The sequence below is a fragment of the Armigeres subalbatus genome, chromosome 1 (assembly GCF_024139115.2).
Source record: "Armigeres subalbatus isolate Guangzhou_Male chromosome 1, GZ_Asu_2, whole genome shotgun sequence".
NCBI classification, from domain to species: Eukaryota; Metazoa; Arthropoda; class Insecta; order Diptera; family Culicidae; genus Armigeres; species Armigeres subalbatus.
Genome location: NC_085139.1, coordinates 35,388,573 through 35,411,148, shown reverse-complemented (window position 1 = coordinate 35,411,148; position 22,576 = coordinate 35,388,573). Strand labels below are relative to the sequence as shown.

Below are 22,576 nucleotides of genomic sequence, written 5' to 3'. Positions count from 1 at the left end.
CTTTTTTTCTGCGATGGATGCGTTTCTCTTCTGCCCTTGCTACACTGTACCGCTCTCTGTTGTAACGAGTGCGAGCCACTAGCATTCGATTCCTAGCAACATTTTTCTCGTCTATCACTCGCTGGCACTCTTCATCAAACCAACCAGCGCTGTTGTAGTCACAGCTTTGTGGATATTTTCCCACAATCTGTAGAAGTCGACAGATTTGGTGGCATCTCCTTTCCGCTCGTCCAGCTTCTGGTGGCACTGTTCAGCAACTCCTGACAAGCGTTGGATATTGAAACGCATCGTTCTGTTGTTTCGTGAATTTGTGACGCTGGAAAGTCGCGCCCGAATTTTTGCAACTAGCATGTAGTGATCCGAGTCAATGTTCGGACCTCTGAAGGACCTTATTACATCTATAACATCCGAGAAATGTCGTCACAAGAGTCTCCACTCGGATGTTGCCAGGTGTTTTTGAGGATAATCTTACGTGCGAAGTAGACGCACAGCTGAGAGTATGCTCTTTTGGGCAGAAATACACTCTTTTCCGGGAGAATGGGACTACCCACAAAAGGAGTAAAATTTGACGCATAAAAAGAATAAGTTTTACACACTTTTCTGTTTTTATGCATAAATGTTATTCATTTGTAAATAAAAGATAGTCATAATTGTGCATAATATTTATTCCTTTTTGTGTGTAGTCCCATTCTCCCACGAAAGAGCGTACTTTGAAGTCATAATTGAATACTTTATAGTCAAAAGAGCATACTTCAAAGTCTTTTGTGTGTAAACTTTTTTAGCAGTGTAGGTACTGCTGGTTGCCATCCTTCTAGCAACAGCAAAGGTTACAAGTCGCAGATCAGTTCAGTTGCGAAATGGAGGCATTCCGTACCAATGACAAGGCGAAAGAAACTTTCTCTTCCGATCTGCGCATTTGCATCCAATCCCCCCTCCTCCCCGTTGACAATCTTTACATCGTGTGTTGGGCACTCTCCGTAGACCTTATCAAGGCTCTCATAAAACTCATCGTTCACGTCATCAGGCTTATCTTTCGTTATCTGCTGATCAGGCTATAGTAAAAGAATTTGTTCATTCTCAACACGCAAATGCGGTCGTTTATCGACTTCCACCAGATAACACGCTTCATCTGCTCCCCGATCACCATGAAGCCAACTCCTCGTTCTGCTTTTTACCGCCGTTATAGTAGATGTGGTACCACCAAATTTCCTGGATTGCATTACACTCACGCCGACCTTCTGCAGCTCACGAGCCAGGAGCCCAACACGTGTGGGTTCATTCAAAGATCTCACGTTCCAAGATCCGACTTTCCAATCGTTGTCCTTTATTCGTTGCCGGGTCTGTTGCCGATGAATCAATCCGTTTGCTCTACTTTTGCCGAACGGGTTAAACATACAACCGTAAATATTGTTTGTTGACGGGTTATATGGCCGAACAATAGTAAATGTAAAAAGTGTGAAGTGATAAATGATAATTGAGAGGTGAGATGTGCAGAATCAGAAATAAGAAGTGAGAATTAGACGTCATATTTTTCACTTCTTACAGTGGAGAAGTGCAAAGTGAGAAATAAGAAATGATAAGTGAGGAATGAGAAACGAGAGATGCTAAGTGAAATGTCTCACTTCTTAAATTTTACTTCTCATTCCTCGCTTCATATTCTCACTTCTCACTGTGAAAAGTGTAAGAAATAAGCAATGCGAAGTGAGAAGTAAAAAATAGGATGTGTGGTGTTTCACTTCTCATTCTTCAGTTGTTACTTCTCACTTGTCACTTCTTCTTGCTGAGCTATCACAGTAAGAAGTGAGAATGAGATGAAAGAAGTGAGAAGAGCTGATTTTTAATTCCTTACGCCGGGCTTCAATTTGTAGAAGTCGACATTATTCAAGTTCTAGATGAAAATGCCAAACAGTTTCCCGTAGATTTCTCGTAGGAAATATTGCCGTGGAAGTTCCAAGAAAACTCGTTTTGATATTCTGAAGAATTCCCCATGAGATCTTCTTCTTCTTCTCATTGGCATTACATCCCCACACTGGGACAGAGCCGCCTCGCAGCTTAGTGTTCATTAAGCACTTCCACAGTTATTAACTGCAAGGTTTCTAAGCCAGGTTACCATTTTTGCATTCGTATATCATGAGGCTAGCACGATGATTCTTTTATGCCCAGGGAAGTCGAGACAATTTCCAATCCGAAAATTGCCTAGACCGGCACCGGGAATCGAACCCAGCCACCCTCAGCATGGTCTTGCTTTGTAGCCGCGCGTCTTTCCGCACGGCTAAGGAGGGCCCCTAAACCATGAGATCTCAGAAGATTTTTTGAAGTGAATTCTCAAGAATTTCCCGAAAAAATACCGAATAATGTTCCGAGAAAAATCCTATGAATTTTTCCAAAGAAACTCCTTAGAATTTTTCGATGTTAAGTTCCGAAGAATTTTTTCACAAAAATTCCTTATAATTAGCCGAAGATATTCAGAAGAATTTTCTCGACGACTTTCGAAACAAATTTCAAAATTTCAAATTTTTTTTTAATCTGAAAGAGATTCCAAATAATTTTTCGAGGAAACTCCGAAAAATCTAACCAAAAAAATCCATTGAGTTTCTCAAGAACATTCCGCAGGATTGACCTGTCTATGTCTAAATTTATTTAAGGTCATCATTCACAAAGGACCCCTTATTTTTGACGCTTCTTAGTGTTACTAAAATAAAAAAATAAATTCTCCGAAGAAGCTCGAAAGAGTTTCCCCAGGAAATTCGTAAGAATCTCACCAGGAAATCCCTAGAAAATAATTTCCCGAAACTCTGAAGAACTTTCCGAGGAAATTTTGAAGCATTTCCTCAGGAAATTGCGAAGAATTTCCCGAGTAGATTTGAAATCATCTCCCGAGGAAATACCCAAAAATGTTCAGGAGAAATTTCAAAATTTCACCGAAAAAATCCAAAGAATGTTAAGAGTGGCTGGGAACTTTCCGGTTCGGTCTAGGAAATTTTCGGGGTAGACCAAATTTTCCTGCAGTAATTCCCAAAAAAAATTTTAAAAAAATTACAAGAAAATTTATGAAAATTTCGAAACAAAACTGTGAAGAAATTGCAAAATATTTCCTGAAAAATTTCACAAAGAAATTCTAAAGAATTTCCAGAAGAAACTTCAAAAAACTTCCTGAGGAAATTCCAAAGAATTTGTGGAGGATATTCCCAAAAAAATCCTGATAAAATTTTGAAAAATTCCTCAAATATGTTACAAAAAATTTCACGAAAAAAAAATCAGAAGGAATTTACCTACTGAATTGCGAAGAATTTTTCCAAGAAATTGTAAGGTAATGTCTCGAGAAAACTCTGCAGCATTTTCCGAGCAAATCCCAAACAAAATCCTAAGTAAATAAGAATGATTTTTTTATAATCAATAAAAATTTAAAAAAATATCTTGAAAAAATATAATAAAAAACTTTGGCAATTAAATATTGCCACGTCGATTCACGTCGCCACCGCATTCGAGCCGAACAAAATCACGACAAATGCCGCCGACAATTTCCGGACCGTCGTAGAGAGAAGTGAGAAGTGAGACGTCTCACTTCGTACATTTTATTGCTTACTTCTCAGTTCTCATTGCGTACTTTTCTCTTCTCAGTTATCTTTAGTATCTTCACAATTTTCATTGTAGCATGATTTTTGAAAACGTCGTATGTTCAAATGAGAGACTCTCTTTTATTACGCTCTCTATTGCTAGTTTGGCATTTGTTGCAATATTTTCACCTCAGCACACTAGTCAAAACTTGGTAATTTTCGTAAAGAGCGCTTAGTACGACTTAGTGTTGCTGTGTCACTCTTCACTTTTACAAAACGTTGACATTAAATAAACACGTACCAGGAAATCGTTACAATTATCGATACAATTATAGTGTAAAGCAGTGAATCATCACACTGTTGTTGTTGGACACGATTGTACTCACGAAAGAGAATTAGAGATTAGGATGTTGAATGTTTGAGATTTTTAAGGCCTTATTTTCATGTTTTCTTATGTCGTGGTGTATGCCGGAAAAGCAATCTCTGTGACTCACCAGTGCTGCATCTCAAATCGTTCAAATAATTTTTAAAAACGATGTTGAGCAAAGATATTTTTTTTATCAGACGTTAAGTTAACGTCGTTAACCCCATTGGAATATTTCAAGGCCTATAATATTTTGGGAAAGTTGCTTCATGTTATAAATATCAATTATTCAAGTTGTATGTATTTTATACCGGGAATGTGGCAAGAAATCCTAGTGATAATTAGCGATACACAAAGGAGAAAATGACAGGCATATGCTGTGTTTTGATACTAAGTTTTAAAGCATTCAGAAAACTAGTCTTGTAAGGGGTCGTACACTAAATATGTAAGCAATTAGGGCTGGAAGGAGGGGTGCCATTTTCTTACGCTCCATATAAATAAAAAATGTTACATGGGGGGAGGGGTGATTGAAAAACCCAGAAAAATTGCTTACGTAATTAGAGTACAGCCAAAACAAATCATTCGTTGCGAAAAAATAATAAAAATATCACGAATTGCTGATTTTCCTCAAAATAAAACTATTGACAAATACCCATTCAAGTTTTCCATCCTTTCCAAATAAACAATACATTCTACAAAAGCTTACTCACCCCACCAGAGCACACTCTCACAAACACAATTACAACAATGTACTAAAAGTCGTCATTGTACGTCATGAAGTGTGTCCCTCTTGGTCATTATGAGCAAACGTGTGTGACTGTTGGGTGAAGGTATTTTTTTTTGTCCGTAGGTCCATATTTGGATAAAATAGAGAAAAACATATCAGATGAAATAAATCGCACTCTAGTTTTGAGTGTTTTGCTAGCGGAGTGTGAGAGTGCGTGACGTATTTCATGTATTGTTTTACCTTCTTTTCCATCATTTATTTTATTTATTTTCCTAGAATTGTAATTTTCATTTTTTATGTTAATCAATAGAAAAGATTAGTTTTCTTTTGTCGAAATCCAACGAACTCTAGTCATCACATAACTTAGAACTGGCTGCGTCTGCAAAAATACAGGTCGAGGGAAAAACTGTTGTTCGCCATTCTACGTCGTCATTTGTCCAGGAAAAAAAATGCCAAACTGTAATAATCGCCGAAATGTGGTCTAGAGAACAGCAGATGAGGGTGTTTTCAAAATAGGCAGGAATCTCGCGTACTCTGTGAGAGTAATTGAACTCTTTCGATGTGATTTGTTAACCGTTAGCTTGTAAAAGATAGGTTAGGGCTTGTACTGATTTTCCTTATGTACTTCCTACCATCGTTACTTGAAACAATAATCTTTACACCTAGTTTCCAGCTTTTGAACCTGCAGATATTCAAGTTTTCCGTTTTCTCTTTTCTTTCTTCTAATTCCATTATTACTCTACCTTGAACTCCACTGTACTAATACATGTGTTGTTGAAACCAAAAAATACAAAAAACCAAACATTTCGACGACTGGTCATCTCCAAACCGAAAACCTGCGATGCCGCATAATGCAAACCGACGTGTGCTGTGTGTTTCTCCGAAAACCGTGAAACTATCCACTGTCCTGTGAATGCGAAACAAATTAATTATACCGAACGCGATTTTACACCATTATACCACTGTTTTTGCCCAAAACCGATACAAAACGTACAAAATACCAATCCAAAACCCAAACGTTGCTACAAAACTAAAGGCGATATTTGCAAGTTGTATACCAGAGATTATAGACTTGATCGGAACTAGACCCAAGTATGGGGGAACACTGAAGAATGAGCGGGGGCGAAGGTGAGATTTTACAACAACCAAAACCAAAAAAAACCCTTCCGTGCTTTTCAGCTTTGACCAATCTCTGTTTTAAGTTGCTTTATTTTTCCAACCACCCCATCTCGATATTAAGTTCTTTCAGTCTATCCATTTGGCTCTCCAAGCTGAAATTTCGCTCTATTTCATTTTTTTTACTTTCCACTTTTTGTACTGTCAGCGATACAAATTTCCCCAGACTTAGCGCGTACCGAAAATGAAACGACGTATATTTTACGGACGGACATACACCCTAGACAGTCCCGGGATCCCCTCTTTTAGCAAGGAAGCTTTATTACTGATTTATTTCAAACCTACATTCCTACTTTTTTTTAAGTGTTTTGCTATTTGTGTTAGTGTTCGACGTACTGGAAGTTTACGACCATGTACAGTATACAATCCCCACCCCCTCCGGAACTTAAAAATCCGTCAAAAAATAAGGTTTAACGTTTAGGAATGGTAGTCAGTACTCTAGATTGTCCTGCGTTCGGAGTTTACGACCTGTTTAGAGTTTAGGGCACTGATCAACGGCCGGTATGGCAGGGGATCGGACTTGCTTACTGTTGCTTGATTTTGTTTTCAAACATGTGCCAAGCTTTTTCTAACCTTCAAAACGCTTAGCAATTAAAAACGTCTAATCTGTGAAAGTTACCCGATGACCAAATGCTAGAAGCGGAATTCCATAACATTGTAGTTTATAACTCGACATAGATTTTTTAGTTAACTTGATTGTTTCGGCACCGGTTTTGAGTTTTGTGGTACACGTATTTATTTATTTTTAATGTCTCTCACCCCTAAATAAAAGACCAAGTATGGTTGACAAACATTTATTCGGATACTTGGCAAATAGAAAGTTATGCAAAATGTGTACAAATCTGTTTGACAAACCAACTCGACTTGTGAAACATGTCTACATTGAATTAACTTGTCCTTTTATCCAGGAATCGAAGTTAATGTTTGTCAACTATACTTCGCCATGCATATGAGGTGTTGCGTCACACCTCTTAAATAGTTGAAGTGTTTTATGAACATTTATTCCGCCCCAGAGAAAACAAATTATCGTTATGGTGGACCGTATGTTAAGATGTTTACAAACTTGGTTCGCCGGACAGCTTTGCACACGGTTTTACATAGTGCCACTTCGTATTATCTCTGGTGCGGCTACAATGTTTGTCAGACATCTTTGGCCACCTAAACATACTTTTCATTTTCGATCAAAATAGACCGAAGATTATGTGCAACAGATATAATAAAACTGTTTCTATTTTATCGATAACGCCATCTGTTGAGCATTGCCAAAAATGACCAACATGTGGCGCTGTTCTGAAATGTAATAAAATGTAGCTCCTGTTAGTCGGTCATTACCGCGGTCCAATTCAACGCGATTTTTTGTAGAACTTTCCACAACAATGTTATGGAACATCCAATTCTTCAGAACCAAAACATTACTCTGGTGTTCAACTTCCCAAATAGATCGTCGGTGATTGTTAGCATAACTATGAACGTTTCCTAAATGTTAGATGGAGCGAAATAAAATCAACAGAGGGCGTGTTCATGGGGAAACTGCTCGTTGCATAAGTGTCGCTGGGCCACCTCCGCAGTGGCACAGCCAGCAGTTTCCGAATGAACTCAGCCGCTCAAAATTGATTTTATTTCATCCAGAATCGTCGTACGCCCGAATCTTCTACGTTTAGTTGTTCCACGAATACTCTACACACGAAAAGTACAAGATGTCGAATCGCAAACAGAACAACCACAGCTTCGAAGGCATAAACATGCAAACGTGTGCGTGCCTGTGTTTACCATTGCCATTGTACCTTTCCTCACTACAACAGATGTGCATATATTGAATTGAATTATTTTTTTCCGCGAAACTAAGTACGGTATATCTTGGAAACATAACTAAACCTCAATGTCGTATGCAATTGTGCATTATGCAACAAATCTGGATGCCACGTGTCAGTGTTTCCGATGTGTACTCTCGTTTCTTCTCTTCTCTCTGTACTCTGTGCTCAATGTGTGTGTGCGTGTGATCATCACAAAAACTTTCGTATGCGTATAATTACTCTTCCGTATATAAACATTGATGGTAAACTCGGAATCTTTGTACGGGCCGCCCTATCCGGCCTCGAATGAGTCTACTCACTGGTACCTTTGAACTTCTGTAAAGTCCGTCCTTCTTAAGACTTGCAACTGAGCATAATTTGTACATTTTCAGTTTCTGTAACTATCTCAACTTTCTACATATTGTACATCTTGTCTCTCAAATTATAACCTACATCGATCATCTGACTGCTCGCCGACTTCCTAAAGTCGCTGTGTCCGCCGCAGTCTACATAAGCGTGTATTTGTTGTAGTGTAATTTTGTTGTAACCAAACATCCTAACCACTTATAATCCATGAATAGTTCTCTTATTGGTTTCAAAACTGTAGTAAAATTGTTGTACTTGAGTTCTTCTTTTTGATTTGAATAACCATTAATTTTAAACTCGATTCCGACGTTCTCTTAAATTGAGAATATAAAATAATGTAAATCACATATAATCATGTTTAACTGTATGAACTATTTACTTATATCTTATGTTACTAGACATATATCAAATTTTAAATTATTTTTAGTCGTTGCTCAATGCATCTGATGACAGGTATGGTGGCTTGAAAATTTATTGATGACATTAACATTAACTAAGTAGAAAGCGAGCACTTTGGAAACTATACATCATGAATTACAGTTTATCACTTCAAAATCAACGGAATCTCAATTTGTTATATTTTAAGTTGATCGCCTTCAAAGAAGTCAGATAAGAATGTGAGTTAATGCAATATTGTTGAGGGTATATGTTGTTTCACTATAATCACAAATATCTGTTGAAATAATATTTGAATTAGGAAAATCATTCACAAATCATAGTAAAGTTATGGCCGTTTACTGATTTTAAATCTTTGTATTTCAATGAACTTTATTAATGTAAAAAATTATTACTAAAAATACTAGGTGCGTTGTTTCATGAGAAATATTATATAAAAGACCTTTTGCCTACTTGAGTTTTCTGACAACATAACATTTTGTGGTTTGAAATTCAGTTTACTGTTGTCTGTTTTATGTTGCATTCACAAAATTGTTTGAAATGCAAAAATCTAATTCTAAGTGCATAACCAAAGCATCAACATCAATTCTATTGCTAACTATTTCTATCAATTCTATGCTATATGATAGCCGTCTCCACTCCATCCGTCCGTTATTTCTAATTCGACACGAGCACAGGGAGAAAATTTGTGTCAGGGAGTTTCAGCTAGTGCGCGGTATCTGAAATCGTGTTTTTGACACGTTTTTTTAAATAGTATCTGTATTATACAATGGTGTAATGGTTTCTTCCAGAAATTTATTCAGCGAACTATTGCCCTCCATTGAAGGTATTCAACTTAATGATCAATCCTCCATAAAGAGACATGAAAAAAATGCGCTCTACATCATACACAGTTTGCGTCTTCACAATGCAAAAAATCTCTTTTAAAAATTGCCTCTGACACCAAGCTCGTAATATCATTAGTTTTGGAGATTTGTTACGTTTTATGTCAACCGACTTCAAAGGTTCTCCCAAGCATGTGTCCCAGCGATACAAATTGCCTCAGCTTGGGGGAGCGTTTATATTCGTTCATCATAAAAGCATACGAGCGTATGGAGACGCATGGTGCATTGTATAAGAACCTACCAAAACCTGTATTAGAACTGGGCATATGCGAAAATATTATATTCTTAGCATTGGCATTAAGCAATTCGCACAAATGCGTAGGTGGTACAAGCCTTTACTACTATTTGGGAGTAGAACCACTTTCATCCGTTACCACAGATATTGATTTGGGACTAATGACTATCTCTTAGGGGCCCCATACACGCTCCGACATGTTGTACAACTTTGACTCCGCCCCCAGGAAATTTGATTCGGTCGGAGTAAAGTTGGACCGTCTGTGGGCAAGTTGTACGACTGTTGAACAGTACATCTTGCCCACAGACGGTCCGACTTGGCTCCGACCGAACCAAATCTCTTGGGGGTGGAGTCAAAGTTGTACAACACGTCGGAGCGTGTGTGGGGCCCCTTAGATGGAAGCACTGCACTCTCCAATAGTCGAGATCTGCCCTGGTCACGACCTTGCGAATGTTGAGAAAGGGGAAGGATGGTTAGTTGGACACATACTTAAGAAAGATGCAGAGAACTCTACGATCTTTCATAGGTGTAACGGGAGGTTTTGGAACTGTTAGTGTAGGAGTAGGAATTATTTTGGTAGAACGTGAAACACAGAAAAAACTTTTGTATGAAAATCTAACAATTTCGCATATGCCCAGTTGTTATACAGGTTTTGGTAGGATTTTATACAGAATTGTTGGAAAGTCGAACAGTCGCTGATGAATGATATTATGTCAAGATTATCCATTGGAATTATTGAGCTGGTTTCATAACAGAAAAAAGCTTTTGATTATTCTCAGTCTGAGACACACTACATTAAAGGGTAGGACTGAGACGAATATTCTGCACAAGAGTGTGATATGTTTAGTGAAAAATATTAAAATATTTTGATTATTATTTACGGGTGGCGCATGTTGTCCAGCATAGTTCATTTTGGTTAGATCTTCTTAATTTTGAATAAAAAAATTTCTTTCTTGCAATATTGTTTATTATACATGTAATTTTTGGGACCACATAATGACTGATATATTGAATTATTGATAAGTACTTCAAAAACACATTTTTTTTAATGAAATCTCCGTTAAATTGAAAGATGTTCTTAGGGGCCGCATATTGACCATATTTTCCCTATAATGTTCGACTGATCAGGTCATTTTGGTCAAAAATGTAATATGGCCGAAAGGGACAATCGGCCAGAAGTGTCGTTTATTCGAGTTGGTCGTTTTGATAAAAAATTCGTTTGGCCGAATTGGTCATTTAGCCGAAAATGTCGTTTGGCTTAAATGCTTATTAGGCACAAAGGCCGAACCAGTCGACATTTTTCGCCATACAATCTGTTCGGTAAATGTTATTTTTGACCGTATGATTCGTTCGGCCAAATAAGCTATTCAGCCAAACGACATTCTCGACCAAACGATCGTTTTGATCAAACGACCGTTCGGCAAATTGGCATTTTTGGCTAAATTATCTGTAAGGAAAAACGACTTTTTCGGTAAAATTACCATTTCGGCAGTATGTCGCTTTCAGCCAAATGATATTCTATGCCAAACCATTTTCTACCTCAATAACGTTTTGACCAAATGGAATTCGGCTAAATAAATAACACATTATTCGGCCAAGTAGTATTTGGACAATTGGATTTCCACTGAATGACTTGACGGCCATATAAAGGAAAGGGCCATTTTACCGAATGTCTTCGGTTTCAAACCATCTATCTGACCAAAAATGTAATTTGACCCAAAAGCAACTGGTCATTTGTCAGAAAAAGTCGTTTAGCCGAGAATGTCGTTTTACCAAAATGGCCGTTTGGTTGCAAATGTCATTTAGTTGAAATTGACATACGGCCGAGTTGGTCTTCTAGCCAAAATGCACGCTTGTCAAGAAGGGTTGTATAGGCAAACGGGAACGGCCGTATTATCCATTCAGTGAATGACGCTTTCGACCGAATATTTCTGTCAAACAATATGTTAGGTTAAACGATTTTTTCGGTTAAATTACCAGTTTGTCCGTATGTCTCTTTCAGTCGTATGTACTTCCTGCTAAATGAGATTTGGCTTTCGGCTTAATGTGTTATTCGGCTAAGTGGCATTCGGCCACCCCCAAGAATCTTATTCAAATTTAGTAGAGCTTCCCTTGAATACTCCAAAAAGTTTTCCGATTATATTCCGAATTCTTTTATGGTAGTTCCGCAGAATTTTCTGATGTAAATTCTGAAGAATATCCATTAGCTACTCCTGCAATTAACCCTCGAGGACTCGCGCCGTTGTAAAAAGTACAACACTACCTAAAAAAGCTCGCTTGTCGTACACAACGGAGGCGAGACTGCATGAGTGATTCAGGACTAAGCGAGTCCCGGAAGGTTAAGAAATTTGATTTTTCCAATTCATTAAAATAAGGATCACCCTTATATTCATCAGCACCCTTTTCCTAACCCTGCTGTTGAAGGCGTAAAATTGTAATTTCCTCTTCATTTAGATCTGTGGACCACTGTGCAATAGTATATAGAATATTATAAACCTTTAACTTTTGCACACAAAGTTTAGTCACAATGAGTTGATAAAACAATGCACCATGCATCTTCATATGCACTTGCAATGATGAAGATGTTTAAAATTGGAAGGGTGTTTTTCGAATGGATAAGATGTACTGTTCGGGAGTTTGTTTTCTCAGTCTGAAGTGTCATGACGAAGGTTTATTTACTTGCCCGGCATTTCGCCCGATTGGTTGTGGCCTATTTTCAAGGGTCGTATAGTCTATCGTCTATCGTAAAAAGGCCGCAACCCATGGGCCGAAACGTCGGGCAAGTAAATAAACCATCGTCCTGATATTTCAGATTGCGAAAGCCAACACCCAGTACATGTTAAAAATTTGTTGGCATAAAAGTGATAAATCTCCAAAAGTAGTAAGTTAGTAAGATGTTATGAACTTGGCGTTTTCTACAAAAAAAATCAGAGGAAGTTTTGGTACATCTTTGGTGAAGGCACAAACCTTGTATGTTCTAAAGTAGAAAAAAAAATTTCATCTCACGTTTAGGAGGATCAATCATTAAACTAAATATCTACAAAGAAGCACAATAACTCTCTGATAAAATGTATGGAAGACACCATTATGCTTAATCTCATAATAAAAGTGCCAATAAATGAACGCGCTATAATAGTAGTTTGTGCAACTAGTTGCAAAAAGATGATTTTTTCAGCACGAGTTGTACTTTTATCTAATGAGGCTTGCCAGCAGGCCTTTGAAAAAAAATGATGTCATGTCCATCAAACTATTTCATTCATTACGCGACGCAGAGAATAAACTATTTGAACACATATCAAAGCTAATTCAGTAAAATAGCAACTTGGGCTGGTATCCATCGCCATGAAAGGGTTCTATAACAAATACTCAACAACCAAGAACCCGAATTTTTCATCCGATTGTAATGTATAGGTACCCGAAGAATATTCGCTTGAATGTAACATAGAGACAACTAGTCGCCGCGATTCTATCGTTGGGTTGCTGCAGGCAATGTTCTGTTTATATTTATGTTTCCATATCAACGGCGACAGAATAACAGTAATGCATACGTATACGTGTGCAGTGCACGACTACATTTGATGCTGGGTACCATGCGTGGACGCGGCGTGCACGCAGCTTTAATAAACGCTACGTGGGTATCGGGCCTTAAGGAGAACTTTAAGGCGAAAAAGTAGCTGATCTCTACTTCAGAGGCACGTGTTTATTTGTTCGCTCTGAAGACAGACTAAATGTCTTCTGTTGTGGTTTCCTCCGTGCATGCTTTATTCAGTAAGCTGTCCGGTGGGATTATCTTCTCAAACCCGTCAGCTCATTGTTTTTGTATACTTTTCGCCCAGAGAGGCTCCTAACCCTCAGTCTCTCCTTCCCCCCATAGGGGTAACGCCTTTTCGGTATTCCTCCATATTGATCGTGTATGAAGTAGATGTAACAAAACTGGAACTTAAATTGCTTAGATTAAGTGCAAAAATATTGTACAACAGGAAGGTGTAAAAACTGGAAATTTCCACTTATGGATTAAACATTTAATAGTTTTGCGAGGCAAAACGCGCTAGCGACTTGTGATATAGAAACAACGAAAGTCAAAAACGCATGGTACGTTGTTCCCAAATAATTGCCAGCAATCGTCAACAAAACTATGGGAAGAGGCCCCAAATCCGACCACACCCCCTTCACCCCCTAGTAGTTCAAACATAAAAGCGGCCAGGCCTACTGTGCAGCGTTGTTGGAAATACCTGTGAGAATCAATTTTTAACTTGATTTCACAATTAAGCCATAGAACGAGGACATCTCGTATCAACCGCTCCGTTTTTATGATTAGGCGACCACACCCCCTCCACCCCCGGTGCAAAACACCTGTTACGTACAGATTTAGAATGTTCCATCCCAAGATGCACCTCACTAGGCAATCAGATAGGCAGCAGCAAGACAGACAATACGAATGTGTTTCATCGTCGTATGTTTCTTTTCACACTATATCTATTGCGTATGTAAATGCGTACCAGCGAGTCAGGTCAAAGTATAGGTAGCTCTTCGGCAGCTAACTGCCGTCGCGTCGATCGCAGCGATCGCAGCACATATTAGAATTTTTAGTTCGCTCTTGCATATCACCCGTGCCGGTCGGGAAGAAAAAATACAGTCCACTTTATAATTGAACTTTATGTAGTTTGTTGTTCGTAATTAATAAATTATTCGTCGTGTCGCAGTAAAGTTAAACAGTGATGTTTTAAGACTAATTCCGAAACGCGCTATTCCGCGAGTGATCCGTGGGTTTGAGTCTGGCCAGTGAAAAACAGTTTTATAACTAACATTTTTGGTCCTGATCGAGCCGGATAAGATCAATCCGCGGGACCACGTCTTGGTGAATAGTGCGCGTGGCTTGGGTTAATTGTGTGTCCGACCCATTGTCCGTCGATATTGTGCGTGAAAAATGAACTTGTAAAATAGTATGCGGAGTGTAAAGTGTGCTCTGATCCATTGTGCGGAATCGATATCCGTCTTCTGCTAGTGAGCAAATTAATAAATTAATGCCAATAGATAGCAGTTAGCGAAAGTAATTTAAAATATCCTGTGTGGCCGTGTATGCAGTTTGGAATCAACGTTCTTCACAACTGATGCTGAATATTGGATTTTGATGCTGCATTTCGACATTTTGGATACCCCGAAGGATCAACCATCTAAATTCAGCTAAGTAGAGTGTGTGTGAATGTGTGGTTGAGGAGGCTTGGGCTCAGCGTGGTCTGCATGTGACGCTAGCCAAATAAAAGCGCATTGTCTTGAGTTAAATTTGCAAGCGCTCTGTTACCGTACTGTGGTGCGGGTTTGGACAAATTGAATTTTATTTGTGGAATTTTGGAGAAACAATTTTGAGTTCTCCGGTTAACAATTCAGTTCGGCACTTTTGCGATTTGCCATTTGACTAATTCCCACAGTTAGTGGTTGATAATTGAGCTGTCAATTCTGTCAATCCGTTTCGCTTGAGGTCTCGGTCGTGGTTCAGTGCTAGTGAAGTGTGATCTTTGTGCTATTCAGAATGCCGAAGTCCAATTTGAGGCAACTGGTGAAAGAGGAGAATCAGTTGAACGCAGCTTTGGTGAATGTGAAGGATTTTGTGGATAATTTTGATGCAGTTCGTGACAGTGATATGGTTGAATTACGTTTAGTGAAACTAGATGAAATTTTTGATCGGTTCTGTATCATTAGGGTGAACATAGATGTGCTTCTAGACGAGACCAGCGAAGAGTTTGAAAGTGCAGCTGATGACGATGGTGTTGATAGCGCGAAGAATGCTCCCGTCGGCGGTGACAGTGTGCAAACATACAAGAATTTTGAAAATTCGTATTTTCGTTTGAAGTCAGCGTTGCTTGCTAAACGCCCTAGAACGAAAGTAGAGATTCCTGAACATCAAGCTGCCTGCCAACCTTCCCGGTTGAAGTATCCGGAGCTGAAGCTTCCATCGTTTTGCGGAAAGCTGCAAGATTGGATCACTTTCCGCGATAATTTCAAATCGTTGATTCACGACAACGGTGATTTGAGTCCAATCGACAAGTTTAATTACTTGCGAGCATCTTTGAGAGATGAAGCATTACTTCAGATCAACCAAGTTCAGGTGAGTGCTGCCACCTACAACATTGCGTGGAATATTCTCGAGGCGAAATATGAGAATCATAAGCTGATAGCACACGAACATCTGAAGGCGCTGTTTTCTGTTCCAGTGATGAAGTCGGAGTCGTTTGATGCCCTGAATACCGTCCTGATGACGTTCAAGGTCAATCTTCAGCAGTTGGAAAAGTTGGGAGAAAACACTGAGAACTGGAGCACAATTCTAGCATTCATGTTGTCGCAGAAGCTAGATACAGCAACCCTTCGTCAATGGGAAACTCATCACAGTTCGAAGAACACTCCTCAGTATGATGCTATGACTGATTTTCTGGAGAAGCATTGCGCAATTCTGCATTCTACGTCAGCCCGCAGTTTAAGTGATCAAAGAAGATCATTCAAGAGTTCAGCAGTTCACACGCTTGTTTCTGCTTCATGTAATTGTCCAGTCTGCAATGGTGGACCGCATAGCATCGAACAGTGTCGTCGTTTTGACAAAATGAGAGTGATCGACCGAAAATTGTTGATCCGAAGACTTGGACTTTGCTTGAATTGCTTGTGTTCTGGACATTTTGTAGCAGATTGTTCGAGACGTACCTGTGCAAAGTGTGGACAACGTCATCACCATCTTTTGCATCCGTATTATCCATCCGCTTCTAGCACGCAGAACCAAACGTCGAGCATCCCAAACAGGCCTCAAGTCGCGAACTCAAACGCTCAATCTCAGTCTCGTCAACAGTCAGTACAGCATTCGCAATCGCATCAATCCCGGATGAATAATACTCAAATGTCTCCACAAACACCCGTCCAAACCACCACTCCACCACATACACGACAGCCACCTCCCACAAAAACACCAACTATTTCTCATCACACTGCTACCTCACACAATGCTCGTAGCCAGCGAAGCACCACAATTTTGTCAACCGCTCTCGTGAAACTCGCCGATCGCTTCGGAAATACGGTCATCGCTCGTGCATTGCTGGATAACGGTTCTCAAATATGCATGATAACAGAGAACCTGTCTCAAAGGTTGAATTTCAAGCGTTCACACGAGAACTTGCCTGTGAAAGGTGTTGGTGATTCTATGACAGTGTCGAAACAATCGGTGTTAGCGAGGATCCTGTCACGTTATTCTTCATTCGAAACCAAGGATGTGAAATTTTATGTGTTGCCTCGAATTACTGTGAATCTGCCGCAGACAACTATTGACATCAGTTCCTGGAAGCTGCCATCAGACATCTGCCTAGCTGATCCAAGGTTCCACGAATCCAGTGCGATAGATGCAGTCCTTGGCGTATCAGTTTACTACGAGTTGCTGCTGAGTGAGCAGTTGAAACTATCAGATTCTGGTCCGATTTTACGAAACACCGAACTGGGTTGGATAGTTGCTGGAGAAATAACTGATAGTCCAGTCACCACGTTCAGCGCTGTTACAGCCTCAGTCAGCACAGAAGAGATACACGAGCAGTTAGCACGTTTTTGGGACTTGGAGTCATACCGAACGAAGAGCTGTCTTTCCGTCGAAGAATCTACGTGTGAATCGATTTTCGAGCAGACGACAACGAGAGACGCTGATGGAAAATTTCGAGTGGTGCTACCGAAGAAGCAGTTCATGATGGAACATTTGGGAAGGTCGAAGGAGATAGCAACCAAACGGTTCATGGGCTTGGAGCGCCGTCTGAGTACAGATCCTGAAATGAAGGCTCTCTATACTGAATTCATCCACGAGTATTTACTGATGGGCCATATGCGAGAAGTACGTAAGGAGGAGGAAGAACCTATCCACAGCTATTATTTGCCACACCATGCAGTCATGAAACCGGACAGTACGACAACGAAGCTCAGAGTTGTTTTTGACGCCTCATGTGCTACAGATTCTGGAGTTTCCCTGAACGACACACTGATGGTAGGACCGGTGGTCCAAGACGATTTGCTGTCAATACTGCTTCGTTTCCGCCTTCAGAAGTACGCTATAGTCGCTGACGTAGAGAAAATGTATCGAATGATCAACGTAGTCGGGCAAGATCAGCCATTGCAAAGGATTCTTTGGCGAGAGTCCGTCGATCAGCCAATTCGAACGTATCAGTTGAGTACAGTGACTTACGGCACTTCGTCAGCGCCATACTTAGCAACTCGAAGTCTGAATAAGTGTGCCGAAGAAGGAGAACAGGCGTACCCTGCAGCAGCCAAGGTCGTAAAGGGCAATTTCTATGTCGATGACATGCTAACTGGTGCGAAATCTGTCAAGGAAGGACAAAGCCGTTGTCGCGATATTTCGTCGCTACTCAGTTCTGCTGGTTTCAATCTCCGGAAGTGGCACTCTAATCAACCAGCAATCTTAAAGGCAATTCCAAGTTATTTGCGAGACAAGCGAGAACTTTTAGACATCGATTCGTCGTCCACGGTGAAGACCCTTGGACTATGTTGGGAGCCAGCTACGGATAAGTTCTGGTTCAAAATGCCACTCTGGAAGCAGTCGTTACCTATTACGCAACGTATCGTTCTTTCTGACTCCGCTCGTTTGTTCGATCCGTACGGATTAGCAGGGCCAGTGATTGTGCAGGCGAAGATGTTTCTCCAAGAGCTTTGGAAAGAAAATATTCTTGGGATGAACCGTTGAGCGCAGATCTGCAGTCACAATGGCTACAATTCCGGACAAAGTTGGATCGACTGGATGCAGTTTCCGTTCCCCGCTGGATCGCATTCGACGATAATGTGATTTCAAGTGAGCTACACGGATTCTGTGACGCCTCGGAGAAAGCGTATAGAGCAGCGATCTATCTGCGAGTACCGCTTTCCGAGAGTTCTGTTTGGTGGAATGGGCCTGAGTGGCTTCAAGAGGATTCCAGTACATGGCCGAAGATGAGTGACAGCACAGTACAGCAGTTGGATTCAATTACGCTTGAGGAAAAGTCGTTGATAGCAGATGTAGTGCAGCAACTACCGTCTGATACGTTGAACGTCCGACAAGCATCACGCAAGATGGCTACTGTTAAGTGTTACCTGCACGTATTCGTCTGCCTAATAGTCACAGCAGTCTATATAGCGATGATAGCAGATTTTAGAACTGAGGCATTCCTGGCTGCCTGCCTAGAGGAAATTACAAGAATTCAGTTGAGAAGATGGAGTCAAGTTCAGCGGTTTAGTCAAGTCTTATGGAAAAGATGGTCAACAGATTATTTGTCGGACCTTCACAACCGAAACAAGTGGACGAGGAGAAGAGACAACTTGCACATTGGAACGATGGTCCTACTGAAAGAAGACAAGTTGCCTCCGTTGCAGTGGCACTTGGGACGAGTGACGGAGATCCACCCAGGCGCCGATGGCATCATTCGAGTGGTTACCGTTCGTACGCAGTATGAAACTTTCCGTAGAGGTATCCAGAAGATTTGTATACACCCTATCCGGGACAACCAGCATCAAATCGAGCACGCTCAGTAGTCAAGTCTGTCAAGTAAAATAAGCACTTAAGGCAGCAGGCGGCAATTATTTCGCCGTTGATGTCTGAGGCCGAACCTCATGTTACGTGCATCTCTTCTTAGTATTATGTTGAACTTGAAACCTACTGCTTTGCTTTCCTTCTAGGGATGTAAACATCAACTGCACCTGTTTCGGACATCGCCGCTGCCAAATCGTCTACTTGATTAGCGAGACTTCTTCAGTTCTTGTTTCCTGCTTTGGATCATCATAAGGCTAAGTACGCCCCCATATGGGGCAACTGTCGGCATTTTGCGGTGCATTACCGCTACGCCACGGGGGCGATCTATAAGTTACGTCGATCCGCTTTTGTGTTTGTTCTGGATCCAAATTGCTTCGTATTCTTCAACAGATCTCCTGTTCACCTGTACATCGCTAGTCATCGGTATCTACTAGCCAACTGAAGTGCAAGAGTCGCAGATCCTACCCCATCGGATGTTAGTTCCATTTTTCAATCGTCGTTGGTTCATCAGTTCAATTCATCGTGTCGCAGCAGGGAGCTGAACAACAGATGAGTATTCATTGCCCCCACGGGGCAACTTTGGCAACATTAGGACAGTCCGTCCGCATTTCGCCAGGGGGCCGAACCATAAGTTACGTGTCTCCTCTGTAAGTCCGTGTCTAGGATTACAGTCGTGTTTATCTTCAACAGATTCGATCGGTCCATCATCGGAGTCTCCAGTGGCGAATTCCATTTCTGCTAGACGTATGACATCAGTGCACGGATGCATCGTTTACGTGATTAGGACATCGTCATCAGTGAGCTGCCAAACAGGATCGAGATTTCTGTATTATGTGAAGTACTACTGTTTGTTACAATCAATGATCTGAACATATTGTGTTATGTTAGTCAGTTAGAATGTTAGTCCAATTGTTAGTTAAGTTTGTGTTGAGAGAACTCAAGGCCGCCGGCATGTTACGTACAGATTTAGAATGTTCCATCCCAAGATGCACCTCACTAGGCAATCAGATAGGCAGCAGCAAGACAGACAATACGAATGTGTTTCATCGTCGTATGTTTCTTTTCACACTATATCTATTGCGTATGTAAATGCGTACCAGCGAGTCAGGTCAAAGTATAGGTAGCTCTTCGGCAGCTAACTGCCGTCGCGTCGATCGCAGCGATCGCAGCACATATTAGAATTTTTAGTTCGCTCTTGCATATCACCCGTGCCGGTCGGGAAGAAAAAATACAGTCCACTTTATAATTGAACTTTATGTAGTTTGTTATTCGTAATTAATAAATTATTCGTCGTGTCGCAGTAAAGCTAAACAGTGATGTTTTAAGACTAATTCCGAAACGCGCTATTCCGCGAGTGATCCGTGGGTTTGAGTCTGGCCAGTGAAAAACAGTTTTATAACTAACAACACCTTTGGGGTATTCCATTATATTTCCTGTGTTTGAGATTTTCGTAACTTCGTAAACTAGGCCTAAAATGATGTAAGTTAGGCGAAAAAAATGTAAAAATAATCGAAAGCAAGGTAGGAGAAATCGAAATATTCTACATTTTGCTGAAACATCTAACATTTTGGCGAGGCAAAACGTCCTAAAGGGATTATCTCACAATGTACTACGCGCCTCCATACACCGTCCTTACCAGAACTCTGATTGGCCAACGTGTGGTGCGTTGTTCGCTAGAAGCGAACTAGATAAAAAGCGTTTTACCCATGAGTTTTCTGGCAACAAAATAGAACCACTTTTTGGAAATGGTAATATTAATATCAATGGTCGATATTTTCTACAATTTTAGGATGGCATCAGCTATCTATTCCATGAGGCAAAATACCCGTGAAAATCGTTACACCCAAGACATAAAAGCAGTCTTTGTGTAGCTGGGCATATTGTCCCCCCTTCCCCTACCATAAGAAAACTATTTTCAGCTTTTGATGGAATGTGTTCACTTGTCATAAGACGAGTTCGTACTATCCCAGTGAATTCCGCCACTTGATTAACTTTAAGAGATAAGTATTTTGACCTCAACAGTAAGAACGTCTTCAGTGTCTCGTCGGGTCAAGGTCCTCAAATGCCAAATTTCAAAATGGCTCAGCTAAGCAAACACTGCCTTCGTGGCTTTGTTTGCAACTATTTCCATTGGTATTTAAACTTATGCGATAGTTGAAAACATAGCTTTTTTTTATTTCTTTATTAAAGAGGCTTGCAGCCCTAGGCTGGCTCACCTCTGAGTCAAAACATAGCTTGTTGAAGCCATCTTGAAACTGTAGTAAACATCAATGATATTGGTGATAATATATTATACTGCTGTAACCTTTAAATTGTAATTATATAATAATCACCAAACGCAGCTAGGTGATGCCATCTCAAAATTGCAGGAAACCTCAATAGTATATTGAAAATATTCACATAAAAAACCGATTCTATCGTTCGGTTCTATTGATTATTTCCACACACATTTCATCTAAGGGGTAGATGTACCGATACTCTACGTAGACTTTTTACTTTACTTGTTTTAAACGATTAATACAGCACCTACCAGGGGTTAAACAAATCAGCATAACTTTGCTTACAATTATTCGATTTTGATAAAACTGGGACCATCGGACACAAAAACTCTTTGAGTTTATGGCCTGTTTATTCTGAATCTTAGATCGGGTCATGCATATTTTTTGGTGCTTATCATTTTATGTGACGTTTGCTTTCATCGTGTTTTATGCCTTTTCCAGAAACTAGAACTCATTTGCTGACCAATGCTGGCTGCAGATCAAAAATCCGTCAGGAATACGTAGAGATATGGCCATTTATTCGGCTTATCTGCGGGAAATTTTCCGGAATGCCTGAAAATCTTCTTTAGTTCCACTTAAAATTTATCGTAATTTCTTAGAGATTGTCAAAGGAAGTACTTCGGATTTATGAGTAGAAATTCTTTAGAATTTCCACTGAAAATTGATGAAAATTTCCATTGTTTTTAAATTTTAGCGTTGAAACGGGAAATCTGTCAGTACTTCAATACCGTCGTCGGGGGTAACAATGGGTCAAATGGGGGTGAGAATGGGTCACTGTTTCGAATACTTACACACTAAAAAAATATGAAATTTACATGCGACTGAATCGCCATTAAACTTGAATATTTAGTGACGCAAACACAAATAAGATTCAAAATTACGTATCCCTTGATGTACTCTCAACAGCAAATATTATGTATCAGAATGATTGAGATTTAGAATGTTTAAGATGTAAGTTTACATGAATTTGGTGGTGTGTCATCATACACACAATTGATTCAGTATCGAACGTCAGTCAGTGGCGAGGACTTGCGGTTCGGTTTGTTTCGTGATGAACTTGTGGCGTAGCTATTCAAAATAAGAAAGTGATTTTCTTGAGAAAACATAAAGTTTACCAAAAATATTACCAGTGCTTCTTTATTTCGTGTTATAAAAAAGCATACACAGAAAAAAATTATGAAAAATAAACAGCGCGTAAAACTTGGAATGCGGAAATTTACGCTATTCTTCGCTGAAATTGTCCTCTTCCTAACAAGATTGC

The 22,576-nt window shown here is 40.0% G+C and overlaps 1 protein-coding gene across 28 annotated transcripts in view; it reads left to right on the top strand.

The window, feature by feature from the left end:
* LOC134224057 (calcium-activated potassium channel slowpoke) overlaps window positions 1–22,576 on the top strand; it is a 289,103-nt gene that overhangs the window by 116,996 nt on the left and 149,531 nt on the right. For 4 of the 28 annotated variants that reach the window (XM_062703481.1, XM_062703432.1, XM_062703474.1 and 1 more), the window contains exon 7: window positions 5,685–5,776. The exons of the other annotated variants lie outside the window; for them this stretch is intronic. In XM_062703481.1, coding sequence (XP_062559465.1) covers window positions 5,685–5,776 — 92 coding nt within the window. The remainder of the gene's footprint in view (window positions 1–5,684; window positions 5,777–22,576) is intronic. 28 annotated transcript variants of the gene reach the window in all.